General features: G+C 50.6%; 1 protein-coding gene across 1 annotated transcript in view; it reads right to left on the bottom strand.

Annotated features, from left to right (window-relative positions):
• Nucleotides 1–16707, bottom strand: part of Rptor (regulatory associated protein of MTOR complex 1) — a 228170-nt gene that overhangs the window by 95685 nt on the left and 115778 nt on the right. The window contains exon 6 of the mRNA XM_051181740.1: nucleotides 13671–13846. Within this exon, the coding sequence (XP_051037697.1) occupies nucleotides 13671–13846 (176 nt within the window). The remainder of the gene's footprint in view (nucleotides 1–13670; nucleotides 13847–16707) is intronic.

Here is a 16707-nt window from a genome sequence, read left to right as displayed (position 1 = left end):
CTGAGAAGCTCAAGGCGACACTCTGCGGTATGGTATGGCCTGTCTCCTTTCTGTTTTGCTTTCTCCTCACCCAAGGGCAACGCTTTAGGCTGCGGAGGCGGCAGAGTAGAGTGTGTCTCTGGACCCTCACACCAACACAATGCCCAATTACAGACTCAAAAACAAAGCCCAGGTGGAAAGATGGCTAAGAGCACTGGCTGCTCTCCCAGAGGCCCCAGATTTGAGTCTCAGCACCACATGGCAGCTCACAACCACCTACGATGGCAAGTCGCAGGGGATCTAGGGACACTAGGCACACGAGCGGCGTACGACACGAACTTGTACGTAAAAGACCCAGACACATTGAGTGAGTGAACAGACAGACAGTGCCAGCCAGCTGGGTAGGGAGGGCCACTCCTGTAAGCCAGGTTCTCCAGCGGACTGCTGTGCGAGGCCCATTTGAGGTAGAGTAAGACCCACCAGGTAAGATCTCTAAGCTGTTCTTACTTTTCCCCTTTGATGCTAATTGACAAACCCTAGGCTTCACTTTTGACTGTATAGACTGGCTTCCCACAGGCAGTTCCTAGGCTTCACTTTTGACTGTATAGACTGGCTTCCCACAGGCAGTTTCTAGGCCTGTGTAGGATTAGACAGGTGCAGGAAGGACCCTGCTATCTCAGGCATAGAACCAGGTGAGCTGGAAGAAAAATGAATCCTGTGGTCAGGAAGTGAGCTCTGGCCAGGGTAGAGAGCATGGCTCTGCTCTGCAGGACTTCCTTCTCTGCCATCCCCTCTGTTTTGCTAAAAAAAAAAAAAAAAAAAAAAAAAAAAAAAAAAAACCAACAAACCACTAGAAGATTACTTTTCTAAAGCTAGCCACCAAAGTCCATTCCCTTATCTGGAAATTTCCTCCTCCTGAGGCTGATTACCAAGGTCCAGCTATCAAAGCATTGAAGTCCAGCAATCAAAAAGCCCCCTAATTAATATGTCCAATTAAAACTAAACACCTCGTCCTAACCGACCACCACTTCCCTGTGTATAACATCAGTCTCCTCTCCATCCTTTGTCCCTGCCCCCTCCTCCTCTGTCCTCTACCTCGCCTTTGTCCCTTATCCTTGCTCTTTGTCCCTCTGGGGTAAATAAATCGCCTTTGTGCTGAGAACTTGGTTTTGGGGTCCTTTCAGTAAGAGACACAGTGTTTGGGGCAGCGAGGGTGCTGACGTTCTACCATTTTAGCACCACTGTTTCTAACGGCTGAAACCTGCCCTCCCATAGAAAGGAGGGAAAATCACACAGGGCCACCTACTTCACAGAGCTTCTCCATCTCCAGGGTGCAAACTGTCAAAGGTACTCCCCTGCCCGCCTGCGACAGCCCTGACATTTTCTCCCTAAGGCTGTCAACAGCTGCCACTGACTTGGAAGAAGAAAGCAAGGCCCCTTTCTAAGGAGGCGCCTTCTTCTGGGGAGGAGTGCTTGGACACATCTTGCCTGGTGGCATGCTCCCCGCATGGCAGGAGAGAAGATCCCATTCCCAGAACTGCCCCAGCTTCAGGCTCCTGGCTTCTCAGACCAACTCACACCTAGTGAAAAAGTCACATGGAGTAGGAGCATGCAGCCTCGAGCAGAGGCAGGCCGATGAGCAGAGCCCCGCCCTTACGCGCCTTCACTTAGGGCAGCGCTTCTTCTTTGTTTGCTGCTGATTTTCCAGACAGGGTCTCTCTGTGTAGGTTTGGAGCCTGTCCTGGAACTCAAAAGTGTAGACCAGGGTGGTCTTGAACTCACAGAGATCTTCCTGCCTCTGCCTCCTGAGTGGTGGCATTAAAGGCTTGTGCACTCCCCAGCTCCCCTGCAGGGCAATGCTTCCTGGCTGCATACTGAAGGGAAATGGCCATGCCATGGCAGCTACCATCCCCTGGGAATCACAACACTTGAGAAGGAAAACAGAGTGGACAGCAGACAGGCACACGCCCACAGCACACTTGGTGTTCACACAGACAGGCGCACCATCACCTACCTCTTCCTAGGAGGTAGGGTGGCTTTATGGTACTTAGCTCATAATCAGCCATGATCGCTACACAGCCTTTCCTTTTTGCCACCCGCTCTGTCCCTTCTGTATTAAGAAGCATCCCACAAAGATCTAGAATCATCACAGCAGACAGAAGGACACCAAACAGCCTACGTTTCCGCCACTTACCATTCAGTGGCTGCCAAGAGAGGCCTGGCCCTAGGTAAGACTGCCCAGAGGCGTGCCGAGAGCAGCCCAACACGAGGGTCCCTAGCATGGGGACTGAGATGATGTCACCACAGAGCTCTGAAGCTGCTGCTGCTAGTGGCCCAGAGCCAAGGCTGGGGCCACGCGCTCCCTCCCCCACCTACAAGAAGGGCTAGCACTTGCAAAGATTAGGTGAGGGGCACAGGCAGATTGCTCTCCCTTCCTTTGCTAATGAGATGTTTTAATAGGCCTTGTCTACAAGAAACCTCCTGAGTGCTGAAGCTGGGACCCACCTCTAACTTAATACACAGTCCTCTCTTGCCATTCATCTGGTACCCAGGCTCTCCCCACAAAAGGCAAACTAAGTGTCCAGAACACATCTGAACAACCAATGTCTGAACAACCTCTGAATGGGCCATTCATCAATTGTGCAGCTGGCAGGTACCAGACATTCGGCCGCTTTACCACCACAAGTACACTGCCTTAACAGAAGCAGATGGCATGACAGCATAGTCGGTTTGGGATTTTGTAGGAAGTCCAGGCAGAGGCAGAGAAAGCTTTTATCAGATAGCAAGCTTCCTACAGCAATGAGAAGCCAGGGCGCAATGGCCACGGGCAAGAGTCTAGGTTCCCCAGTGGCCACTGATTACTCACCTTCACCTGCAGCAGAGATACCGGCCAAACAATAGTTCTGGCTGGGAGGCGAGAACGTGCTGTTGTGTAGCAGGTGGGAAGACAGGTAACGTTACCTCTGCTGTGCTCTGGTCTGTGGCTTCTGCATCAGGCATACCCACCACTAAGTACAGAAGCTTCTGGAAGCAGATGGACTACTGGTAGGGAGGGTGGTCCCTTCTCACAGTGACTTATATACACTGTGACCCACAAAATTTCTTACCATGCATGGCCCACAGAATAGAGTCTGTATATCACACCTGTGAAGGGACAATTCCTCTTTGAAAATAAGGCCAGAGTTTGCTGGAAATGATATATCTGTACATGTGATATGGGGCAATTTAACGTTCCAGCTCAGGAGCAACAAAGGCCCAGAGCTATACTCTCTGACATGTTAGTCACATTCTGGAAACACATGTGGAGAATAACTCAGAACAAGAAGCGATATGCTTTGGGAAGAGGAGCAGGAGCCTTGTCACACAGAAACACTACAAGTTTATACTGCTGGGCAAATGCTTAAATAACTCCATCTATAAATATGATGGAACACTAAACTTGAAAATGGAGTACCAGGTAATAACAAACGGTGGCCACCTTCAGTCTGGAAACCCTGGAAACACATTAAGAGGTGTGTGAGTTCCGCTCACCGTGTGTGGGCAGGAGGGCCAGACAACACGAAGAGAGAGCAGGCTGAGCGAGCTTATCCTTTCCTTCCCACAGCTCGCTCTCAGAGCGCTGTGCAGCAAGCGAGGGAAAGGCAGGCTGCTCTGCAATTGACAACGGTGTGTGCATGTGGGCCACTGGTGCTCCAGAGTGAAGTCTGTCTGCCTGTCTGCCTGTCTGTCCAGCCTCTTCTCACACAGCCCCAGGCCTGCCGTGGTAGAGGGATTGATGCTGAGCTCGAAGAGCAGGGCCTTCCCTGGGTAGAGACAAAGGAGAGGCAGAGAAAGCACGGGGTGGAGAATAAGGCCACGGGGATCAAAGGGATCCTAGAACGAGCGTGTGAGGAGCTCATGAGGTCCTGCCTGAGTGAACATACATTGTCGGCACAAGCAAGTGTCACAGGCCCCGATGCCTCAGGCAAATGGGAACTGGCGAAGCCTTCCCCAGGCCAGGCTCAGCGATTTGGCAAAAGCCTTCCTCTGGTCCCTGTGTGGATGTTGACAGTGTGTGCAAAATCTAGCAACCACATCTTCCTCCTGCATTGTGACTGCAACCTGAGACTGCTCCCCTACAGAGACCTCTCCCTGAGACTAGCTCAGGACCACTGCATGTAACAAAGCATTGAGTTTCCAGGTTGTGTAGTAGGTGTCCTCTATCAGAGCAAGCATATCCCACCTGATCCTAGATTTTCTGTCTGTCACATCTCTATTCCTACACTATCCCAGTCTGGATGGCAGCAACAAACTGTTCAAGAAGCACCGAGTCAAGCAGCAGAGCCACAGGAGGAAGAGTGGGGGTGGGGGAGGGGTGGGGGAGGGGCTGGAGAAACCCGTGACCACACCGGACAATTCAGAGTGATCCCCAGGACCCACATGTTCAAAGAAAGGAGCTAACTCCCACAAGCTGTCCTCTGACATGTGTGCCTGTGGCACACCCCCCCATCCACACAACATAATGCCATAGACAAACACAGGAGCAGAGGCTTGCCAGAGGCCCCCCCCCCCCCGGCTCTGCCCCTCCTGAAAACCCATCCCCATCTCTGAGAGCCAACAAGACTGAGCTGCTGCTGGAAGCGAGGCTCCCCGACCCTTGGAGGGGTGTGGCTTTGCTCTGGGTAGTTCACACTGCAAGGAGTTATATAAGAAAGAAATGATAGATGTGGCCCCATGTGGGGCAGGTGTAAAGCCTGGACAAAGGGGCAGTGCTCCAAGTGTGTGAGGGAGAGACTGAGGAGAGCCAGATGCAATCGAGAGAACTGCTTAACTATTTAAAAGCTTTCCATGCTAGAGGGGAAGAGAAAGGGAGGACTATTATCTTGAAGATAGATGCTGTGTCTAATCCCCGAATTCCTGTGGCATCTTGTGGCCCCCCTGCAAAATAGGTCCTCAGGACACGCTGCATCACAGCACAGTGAGAGGCCTGTGAGCTCTAGGAAAAGCTGGAGAAAGCAGGTGGGGGGGGCACCCGGTGAACTCAGATGCCAAGTCAGGCTGCAACACTGGACAGCTGCGCGTTTAACACCTGGTTCCCAGTTAATCGCATGCTCGTGCATCCCAGCTTCTGGTGTCTTTGACTGGCTCTGGCCTTTAGCAAAGATGCATGTGAGGCCATGTGGGCAGTACCTTGTGAATGACGGTGTACTACACACTCACACACACACACACACACACACACACACACACACACACACACAGAGGCTGATACAGATTCACGGCTCCCACAGACAGTGCTCCCTGGGCAGCTGCACTGTTGAGAAGCGGTGCCATCCTCATAGAGACACAGACTCACCCAAGGGGAAGACTGGAGCAGAGAACGTTCAGACTCTCAGAGAGCCACAGGAACGTGGGCTGTTTCCAACAGACACCAATCAGTGTTCCCTCCTCGGGACAGGAGGACAAGCAAGGGAGGGGGTATGTATAGCAAGGCAGCACCATGCAGGGGCAGGCCTGCCAGGAGTAACCTCAGGGGATCTGGAGCAGCCGATGGCCTGAGGAGAGCTTTGCCACACAACAGAACACTAAAAGAACCAGTACCACACAGCAGAACCCAGCTGGCAGAGGCCACAGCACTGTAAGTGTTCAGTTCCAACTCTGGCCAGCAGTAGTTGGCCAGCAAGCTTAGCCCAGTGAGGGAGATGCCTTCCAACAAGCACCAAGGCTAACAACTGGCAAGGGAGCGAGACTGGAAAACAGTGGTCCACTTCTCTGTGCACTCACAGAATACACCGCTCTGTCCTGGCACACACATCAAACCCTACTGCTGGAGTTGCAGCTCACGGGGAATACATCAGCCCAGACTCCAGCCGGCCTCTGGGGGCGCTGGTGACAACCTGTGGAGAAGCTGCAATATCAGGAGCCATAAAGGGGCCCAGCCTGGCTGGGGCAGGCTCCACCAACAGCCATCAGGCTCAAAATGCCACAGTCTCCAATAGGAGAAATCCGCAACACACCCCCGTGCCCGCTCACACCCCTGTGCCTGCTCACACCCCCTCCCTGCGCCCGCTCACACCCCCTCCCTGTGCCTGCTCAAACCCCCACCCCGTGCCTGCTCACACCCCCCCACCCCGTGCCTGCTCACACACCCCCACCCCGTGCCTGCTCACACACCCCCACCCCGTGCCTGCTCACACCCCCCACCCCGTGCCTGCTCACACCCCCACCCCGTGCCTGCTCACACCCCCCCACCCCGTGCCTGCTCACACCCCCTCCCTGCGCCTGCTCACACCCCCTCCCTGTGCCTGCTCACACCCCCACCCCGTGCCTGCTCACACCCCCACCCCGTGCCTGCTCACACCCCCTCTAGATGGGGTCTCCCCTGGGCTCACTGCACAGCATGTCTGCTGGTACTTTCACCTCTGGGTTCCCGCCTCCAGCTGTCTTATATGTAGAGACAGCAGGTGAACACACAAGGGCATACATGTGATATATTTTAGTCCTCTATATGATAACTGTCACATAGTTTCTCACCCAGGGACACCCGTTCCTAGTGTCCTGGGGACCATCTCTGTCCTCTGATGCTCAAAAGTCCTGCTGCACATGGCCGTCCCTATCCTCTAAGCCAGGACAGGAGGTCTTCGGAGGATTCGCTCCTCCGTCTTCTCCCTCCGGTGCAACCTCATCCATCACAGGAGGCCCCCAACAGAGAAGACCCTGTGCTCCATTCCCTTCTTCTCGTCAAAGCGCTGATGTAAGCGTGTCCCTCTCCCTTTAAGACAGTGTTCCCAGAAGACAGCCACTTGGACTCAGAAAGCCTTATCATCTGTGCTGGCACAAGGCTATCTGCAGTGCTGCCAACAGAGAGCAGGAGCTAGTGCCCACTGTGGTAACCCGGCCTCTAGATGCAAGGGGAATGACGGGGCGGCTTTGAAAGCCCACCGAAGCCTGTCCTGGGTCATGAAAATGGACAGCAGCAGCGAACACAGTCAGGAGCACAGGCTAACTGTCCCCAGCATTCTTTCAGAACGTTAAAATGACGCAATGCCATGCCACGGCCTGCACAGGTCTTACATGGCAGCACAGCCAAGGCATGCTGAAGATGTCATCTGAGAGGCACCTCACTGCAAAGTACACATTCACTGACAGAGCTCAGGGTGTCCACTATAAATACACAGCTGTATGGACCAACAGCCTTAATGAGACACGGAAATATCGCCAGTCAAAGTGGTAGGCCTAGGCACACTACATGCACATAAACAGACAAGTTGTCAGACTGACATTAAAATGCCTAGAAGCACAGTCGGAAGACACACATCTCCCAGAAGCACCTGTTCTATAAATATGGGGATCGTTTAGATGCTTTGCAGGCACAGTTTCCAACAAGGACCAGAACTAATGTGAAACAAGGTGATGATGGTCGGTACCCTAGCAGCAGACAATAAGTCGCTGTCCTTCCTACCACGGTGTGATGCCAGTGAGGAGGACGGAGAGGCAGAGCGGGAGCAGGTTCCTGGAATCACACCACTGATGCAGTACTGTGAGAACTCATTGTGAGCTGAACTGCATGTAACCCTAATTCTCTTCTGACCACGCTTATGTTCTGTTCACATGCTGCCCTTCAGTCATCCTCACACACGAGCCCAGGTGCTGGTGCAATCGACCACATGCAATACAAGGCCATTGGGAGCACTCCTGATAATGTGTCCCACGTTATACTGACAGGAGAGGAGTGTGAGCCAAAAGAGAACTACAAGGCAGACGAGCTTCACATCAGGACCAGAGATCAAGAGACAACTGTCCTGGATACAGAAACATTCACTCACTACACCTCTTTGTGGGGAAAAGCATGTTTTGCAAAGGACCTAGGTCTCTAAAATTGGGTCAGTGCAGTCACTAACTTAAGCAGTGGTATCGCAGCCGCTACTGATTGGCTTCCACCGCTGTGGACTACGTTGAACCTTGTGACAGCTCTCAGTAGATGGGAAGAGCAGGTTTTTAAGAAGTTTGCCATTGTTCACACATGTGAGTGCCCAGGAAAACTGTCCACGGTCCAGGCCAACCACCCTGTTTGTGCCTTGGTCCCCTACATCCCCAGACCCTGCAGAGCACCTGTAGTGACAGCGAGCATTCCCCATCCCCCATCCACATCTCCAACATGAGTCCTTCTGTGTTTTCACTCAGATATATGCATACCCTTAAATGTCTGCTACTGTATATATTTGTATTTAATTTATAAAAAAGTACTATGTTATAAATATGTTTCTTTTTTACTCAACATTTTGCATTTAAAAATACTTAATTCAACTTTAATGAGGTATAATTTGCACACAATACATAAAATACACTAGTGTAAGACTGCACTTTGCATCAAGGACTGCCACACTTCTGCAGTCCCACAGAGGATGACCCATTTGCTCTCTCCATCTGTAGGCAGCATCATGCATGTGTGCACGACCCCAACACCTCTGCTTTCTCTGGTCACCAGCTAGTCTTCCTGAGTCTAACATAGCGTAAGGTAATACTTACAGCCTGTAGTGGCGCAACTGCTGTCTGGCGGCAGCAGCTGTTAGCAACGATCTCAATTTTAAAGGGAAGGGTGCTGCTGGAGCCACAACAGAGAGATCACAAACCCACGCCACCTTGCTTTCCATGTCTCTCTTGATATGCAATAAAAGCGGTGTTAATTTCTCTGCAAGGCATGACTAAGGGTGTGTCATCCCACCTCATCAAATTATTTAGGCTTCTTTGTCCAAAACCAATCTGCAGTGTGCATGTGGCATCACTGTCACATGCTGGTGGCTTTTCACTGACTCTTAAAACACCGAGCCCTCCCTAACGCCTGGCTACGCCCTCTGAGCTTCTGCAAACTTTAAAGTCAAGGTTTGGTTGTTCAGATAGCACCAAGTCCATCCGTAGATAAAAGTCGAGAGAACTAACATTTAGGAATACCAAGTCTTTTTATCTACCTGGGATGGTCTGAACTTGCTCCTGCCTTATGCGTCACGCTCACACTGTCAAGACAACTTGTACCCTCCTGCCTTCTTACCCTTTTCCCCACAGTTTTGCCCCCTGCAATGCCATGCTGGACTCTGCTGTGGCTCCAGCCTCTGTTCGTTGATGTCCGTCTACTAAGTCCTTTGACTTGCAACCTTTTTATTTTCTGTCTGAGTGCTGCTGCACCCTGATGACGTGGTCCCGTGAGGACTCATTCCCACTCTGTCTCAGATCATTCTGCCATTGCAGGGTTCACTCTTGTCTGTGTGTTTCTTCCTACATTCTTCTGCACGCCCCCATCCCACCCCGTGTCAGAGCTGGGCATCTCTAGTCTGGGAGACACATCCGGTTTCTTAGGGTGGGGTCTTCACAGCCCACATCTTCTTCCTTCTTGCTTTTCCCTTTCCTCCCACTCTCCCAGCGCCACCTCTACAATGAAATTCATCTTCTCTTTTTCCTAACTGTTTTCTGAGTAATTTACACCCGTAACATTGCTTTCTCAACTCAATCAATGATTCTTCTGAGCCATACAGCAAAGCAGCCGAGCCAACCATCGAGGGGAGAATGGCTGAGCAAGCCTCTCGGCCTGTCCTTGCCTGCGCCCGAACTCCATCTTCACTGAATGGAATGGAGTCTGGGGTGCCGACTGTGCCCTGAGTGGGTGCATGAAAAACCACAGCTTCAGTGGCTCAGGAGCCACTCAAAAGCCAGCTGCGATCTGTGTAGGGCCTGAAGGATGGACAGTGAAGCCAATTCTTCACAGGGAGCCTGCAGGTCAGACCACACGACACTTGTGCAACCCTGCAGGGTTGGTCAGCCAGACACGGGGCTCCCCCTCCCCTGAATCTCTGAGGCTAGAGGGGTGGCTCAGGCTCCCGCAGTGGTGAGAACACACACCGCTCTTCTAGAAGACCAGAGTCACATAGCTTACATGTGTAAAACTCCAGCTCCAGGGGAAGCTCTCCACCTCATCAAGCACATGCACGCCTGGCCACCACACACACCACACACACACATACACACACCACACACACACATACACACACACACCACACACACACACACACACACACACACACACACACACATACACACCACACACACACACACACACACACACACACACACACACACACACACACACGGCAGAAGGCAAGCATGGCTGCTATTATGATTGTCCTTCTCACAGGCCTGGTTCTGCAGCCAACTTGCCCAAATGAACACTAAGAGACTTATATTAATTATAACACTGTTGGCCGGTGACTAGGGCTTCTTACTTGGCTAGCTCTGTTTTAAGTATTAACATATTTCTATGAGTCTGTGTATTTCCATGTGGCCTTACATAACCGGAGAAGGGTCTGGACCTCTAACCCATTTGCCGTCTCACACGGCATCTGACTATGCCTACATTTATTTCCCCGAATTCTCACCTCCTAGAGAAACAGAGTTACATCTCCCATCACATGGCACTGGAGTAGGAACTGTGAGGTCTCATCTATATTCACAATTGCATTGCAGATAGAGCTAAATGGGAATGTCCTGAACTCCAGAAGCCTCAGAACCCCCTTCACAGTGGCACACTTCTCCCAACAAGACCATGCCTTCTAACCCCTCCCAAACAGTTCCATAAGAGCCTTTGGTGGCCATTCTCATTCGGACACCGCAGGACCTAAACACAGCACGTGTGTCCTCTCACAGAGCTGCTGAATTTTAGAAGACCTCTCAGACAGAACTCCTATACTAGCAGCAACTCCTACACAACATAAAGTGTCACCAGAGCATCCGAAATGACGCACAATGGCAAAGAGCTCCATGCCAGGGTGATGGGAGCAGAACTGTCCCTGCTTGCACGTGTCTTCAACCCTGCACAGTTTGCAGGTAACTCCAGAAAGTCGGTGGCTTTTAACTGGACTGAAGGAATTCTTGACCTCACTCCAATCCAAAATGATGGTGTCATTTTCATGAACAGACAGCACTACTGTGTGCTGCTTGCTGCAATTAGGCATCCATCTCTTCAGCTGGCCTCAGTGCAAACAGACTATATGTTGAAGTTAGACCTTCCAGCAGCACAGAAATATGTCCATAATAAATTCAAAATGATATCATGCTACTCAATAAAAGGAATAGAAACAGCCACACGAGAAAAGCCCTGGTATAATAGGAGGGGTGAGGCAATTACAGAGAATATTACAGCTCATCACTGTAGGGTTACTGAAATCCACTCTGAAAATAGGACTGAGGCAAAAAAGGGGAAAAAAAAAAAATCAGAAAAATACCTTCCAGTAAGCACTTCTTCATCAAGTACGACTCATTAACACACCTGCCGACAGACACAAGCACACTCTGTACATATGGAGCTCAGCTGCATCTGTGCTGTTTATAAAGCACATTAGCATTCTTTAGCAACTTCCCTTATATAATGAAGATAGTAGCTTTCAACATTATCCAGGGAACAAGGGGGAGGGGGTAAGAAGAGAAGGAGGGAAGGAAGGATGGATGGAGGACAGAGGGAAGGGAAGGAGGGAGGGGGCCCTGAGCTTTCTTTCCTAGCTTGTTTGCCTCATAGATGATACGGCTGTCATTTTCAGCCAGATCCTGGGTTCCATATTTCTGTAGCAGGAACTGGCTTACACATCAAACTGCCCAGTGATTATTTCTGTGAATATGGTGTTACCGAAGCATTGCCAAAGTGCTGGGACTAGTTGTCACCGAACCTGATATGTATGAGAGCCACGCTGAATTGGCCTACCTTTATCTTCACAACTGCAGACTGTTAACACAGGGAGCGACGAGGGTGGATGGGAGAGCTTTTGAGGTTCAGCACAGAAAATAAGGCTGAGAGTCAATAAGCCAAAAGACTGACATTTGCTGTCCTTTGAACATAGAATCACGTTATTTCATTCTATTTGGTACATTTCATTAGTTCTCTTAAAAAGATAAATTCAATTTTTATTTAAAAAAATATAAAACTGACTTTAAAACTGAAAAAAAAAAAACCCTAATTCTAAAAATATGGGTAAGTACCACATGAAAAAACAAATGCCCCTTAGAAGACAAATGGGTTTTAAAAGCTGCAGAGTCTCATATTTCACCTGCTGCCACTGGCTCTCACTGAGGAGAAGACTCTCCCACTGAGCACCTGTGGGAGGAAGACTCTCCCACTGAGCACCTGTGGGAGGAGGACCCTCCCACTGAGCACCTCTGGAAGGAGGACCCTCCCATCTGAGCCACCACAGGCGATCAGGCTGTGGCTGTGAGGGCAACTGTCTCCAGCAGTAGCATGATGATTTCAAGCCCATGTTGTGATAGCTATATGCTTCCTATTAAAGCTTAATCATACTTTAAAAAAAAAAATTAACTATTTCCTCAATCCAAAAGGGGAGTCAGGCATCAAAGCAAGCGCATGGCTTGGTTGGAGAAACCCGTTCAGGGCTCGGCAATCAGGTGTGAAGCCTTGGTGCTGCACACTCCTAGAGGCACAGCGCATGGGAGCGTGGAGTGGGAGAGCACTCAGGCACTGGGGCTGAGCGCCCTGGGCGGGCGCAGTGGGAGAGTCTGGTGCAGCGGTTGTCAGAGCAGGGTCCTGACACTCCTGCCCCTCAATCTGGGGCTCGCAGCCCTTTGCCGTGGAAGCCTCCTCCCTTCCTGTCTCCCAATGCTACCTGGCATCTCCTGCTGCCCCTGGAATGCTGACCCACGTGACCCCAGTGAGGCTCATCTACTTGTCCTCAGCAGTATTCCTGTCACGCCTGTGCTACCTTTCTTTCATTCAAACTAGGCAGCGGCTGTCCCTGTCCCTCAGGCCCCTGGGCCCCTCTTTCTCATGCTGCAACCTTGCCTACCTCCCCTCCCTCACAGAAGTCACACCTGCACTTTGTCAACTCTGCCTCTTTCAACACAGCCAGCTTGGAGGGATGCTATGCTCCTTGGGTATCTAGTTCAATCATATAGCTGTGCCACTGGGTGCATAAGAGAATGCCCAGGCCCACATGCAGGCACACAGTTGGTGGATATTTTCCAGGCGAGGCAGCACCCTCCCCTCAAAAAAGAGGTGCTATATGACCTAGCTAGTCTCAAACTCTGGGTACGCTCTGCACAGGAATGAGAAGGAAACCCTGAACTTTGCTGTGAAGACAAAGCAGGGAGACCACAGTGGCCACCTGCATCGGGTGCCGGAGGTCCCCGGGAATGACCACAGTGCTATCACAACCCCAGGCCTGCACCTGTCACAGGAAACGACGAGTCTGGGCTGCCAGGCTGACATGAAGAAGACACCCGTGGGCGGGCGGGCACCTCACACAGCTGTGCGGCTCTCATCCCAACCCTACGATGGTACTGAGGCTGCTGCAGCACACAGGCTTCTCAGCAGCAGATAATGAAAGGCTGGCACTAGAAGCTAGTACTGCAGGGTGGCAAACTGGACACACGCCACTTGCTGAGTACAAGCAAGAACTGTAGTGACTTGTGTCACAGATGCCTTCCTCCTCCCCAATAAAAGGGACTTCCTGTCGCTCCCCTTAGAGAACAAAGATGTGCACAGTGCGCTCTTTCATGGACACAAAGAGCAAACTGCTTGCGACCAGATCCACCCACCCACCCTCAGACTAGACCCAGGCAAACACCCAGGTCCTGAGACATTAGAACGCAGGACACACGCTGTGACCAGGATAATACCGTGGGTCCCTGGGATGGGGACCTGGACTACAGACACTTACCAACGCAGAGCAATCTTGATGGGAGTGGTGAGGCAGGATGTGAACAGGTCGGCTGGGAGGTCGGGGATCATGGGCAGGAGCTCGTGGGCCTCACAGGCTGCCAGTTGGATGCAGTTTTTCATTGATGGAGGCAAGGGCATCTGGGCAAGTGGATGGTTTGGGTTAATCGCAGCTACCTACAGGAGGGCACAGGAAGACAGTGGCTTAGCTGACTGACACTCCTGGAGGGAGCACGGGGCATGGAAAAGGAAGACACAGCACCAAGGGAACATGGCTCTACTGTTGACAACCCCCCACCCCCGATACGGCTCCTCCACACCCTGCCCACATACACCCTGCCCAGTCTTTCATGCTGACCTGCTGAGGCTGACCATTCAGTCCTTTAGCCATCATCACATTACCTTGGAGGGCTTAATAGCATGTATGTAACATCAATACTAACAAGACATAACAGTCAAGCACCATAGGAGTGTGCCTGCACTGTCACAGAGGCTTAAGAAAGGGTACAGAGTGCTTGCAGTGAGGCAAGTTAGGGTAATGGTTTTCTCTGTACGCCACCTTCTCTATGTTCTACAAACAAAGGTGTACTTATTTTATAAAGGAGATAAAAGGGTTTGGATAGATTTAAGCATGGTCCCTTTAAGGCAGAGAAAGTATGACATGTTTGCTAGTTCTTTCCATGACATTTGGTGAGGTAAAGGCCCTAGACTGAGGTTATATGGGAAGGAAGACTCAAAAGAAAAAAATTACTGTATACTCGAATAATGTACACATCTCTTTTCTGACTTAAAACCAAATCAAAATGATACACATTTTGTTTGTTTGCATTAATATCAACTTGCTCTGCATTCCAGGCTGGCCCTAAACTTTGCCTGCCTCATCCTCCCGATTGCTAGGGTTACACAGGGATGAGGTTCTATGTTCAGTTGCCAAAGTGAAAATCTTTTAGTAAATAATTTAGTGCATTCAAACAATAACAAGTGACTGACAGGACTGGCTGACATGTGACCTACTCACACTGTCACAGAGAACTCTGTGCCTCGTATGCCACCAAAGCAGCGGCAGCCATCTAAACATACATGACACACGGATGCAACTACATCTCGTATGCACTGTGGCTCCTGCCTCTGCTTCGTATGGCACATTCATGTGACAGCATTTGATCTGTCACAGGCTCTGCTGCCATTTTCAGAAATAATGAGATATAATTCGTTAAGTCCCATGTTTGGTCAGTAAGGCCTGCAAATGTGACGTGAGGAAATGCATGTGCACAGCGTTCTCCTGATCCCAACAGTGCTCGTGGGCAACGCCAGTTCAGAATGATTTTGCTTTGCACAGTTCCCCAGCTCAGGAAGCAGAGCAGCTGTGAGCAATGGCTTAACTTAAGCAAGCAGTGTGTTGCCCATGAGGAGAAAGAAAAATCCCTGGAGCCCAGGAGTGTGGGCCCTACGCTGCTGTCAGCAGAACAAAGGCAGCTCTAGGGAGACGGACCACAGGGCACAGGGCCTGAATTCTCATGGGTGGCCTGCACAGGTACCTGAGGGACACAGACAACACCCAGCCCAGGCCCAGAGGCTCTCAGCAGCCCGTGTGCCCTCAAGTGCCCATGATTTGGCCATGAAAATCTATCTGCTATGGAGCCCCAATTCCACCCAGCCCATCTTGGTTCCACCTCAAAGTCAATGAACTTGAATATAAAGAACCTTCTCCCTGGTGCACTTTATTTACAAACCATCTGAGAGCAAGAGTCACTCGGTCTCCGGATCTTCTAGGCCGTCACTTAATTGACTTCGTAGTTTGTATTATAAATCCCATGAGACAAGACACAGCGACTCTTTGCTGGGACCACAGAGCGCAGACACTGCCCAACGCTCTCTCACACGCTACTCATCTGCTTCTTCCACCATTTTGTTGTTTGGTTTTTCGAGACAGGGTTTCTCTGTGGCTTTGGAGCCTGTCCTGGAACTTACTCTGTAGACCAGGCTGGCCTCAAACCCACAAAGAGCTGCCTGCCTCCCCCCCCCCCCCGAATGCTGGGATTAAATAAAGGCTCCTGCCTCACCGCCTGGCTTCTAGGGTAATTAGGAAACAGGCTTCAAAGAACAATCTGATTGTAACCTTAGCACTCAAGGCTGAGTGAGGCAAGAGGACCGCTTTGAATTTAAGGCCAGACTCACCTACACACTGATATGGCTGCCTGGTCTTACCTGGTTTTAGGCCTTTTCTCGGCCAGTTGTGTTTTGGAACACTGGTTCTCAACTTTCTTAATGCTGTGACCCTTTAGAACAGTTTTACATGGTGTGGTGGACCCAGCCATAAAATTATTTGCACTGCTACTTCCTAACTATTTTTGCTACTGCTAGGATCATAATGTACATTATCTGGCATGCAACCCCCAGGGGCACCTGAAACCAAGGTCACAAGCCCCTTGCTCTGCACCTTTGACATCAAATCCACAAGCGGTGCTAACATCTCATTGTCCCTAACAGCAGCTCTGGTGTCTTCAATTCCTCCAACAGTGAGTATCAAAGCAAATTCTACCAACAACCCTCTGCACTATAGAAGTATTAAGCCCAAAGCCAAAATTCAGACACTTGTATATACAACTGGAAAATAATATAAGACATTTAATAAAAAGCATCAGTTTCTAGGGAAATAAGTGATATTCTGTAAAATATAAAATATGCCACCTTCAATGCTTTATAGTTTGCATTGTTGGGATCAAACACAGGGTATTACACATGCTAGGCAAGCACTCTAAGCCACCTGGGAAGTCAAGTGTACAGTGCAGAATTCAGTGGCTTGAATAATATTACCAATGTTTTCTTAAGGCAGAGAGAAGGAAGGCAAGATCAAGTGTAAAATAAAGTTCTGGGTTCTGGCTGTATAAGCTAAAGTAGAAAGAAAAGGCCATAGCTCTGCACAGGAAACTGGTTTCCAGGTCTGTCACATCCACCCTGGTCTTCAGAACAACGAGTCTAGAAGGTTCTTGTCCTCGACGGGCCAGCTGAGAGCCCTGGAGCCTGCGGTGGCATCA

The sequence above is a fragment of the Phodopus roborovskii genome, unplaced genomic scaffold (genome assembly GCF_943737965.1).
Source record: "Phodopus roborovskii unplaced genomic scaffold, PHOROB, whole genome shotgun sequence".
NCBI classification, from domain to species: domain Eukaryota; kingdom Metazoa; phylum Chordata; class Mammalia; order Rodentia; family Cricetidae; genus Phodopus; species Phodopus roborovskii.
The sequence above is the reverse complement of the archived record's forward strand: the minus strand, read 5'-3'. Positions and strand labels throughout refer to the sequence as shown.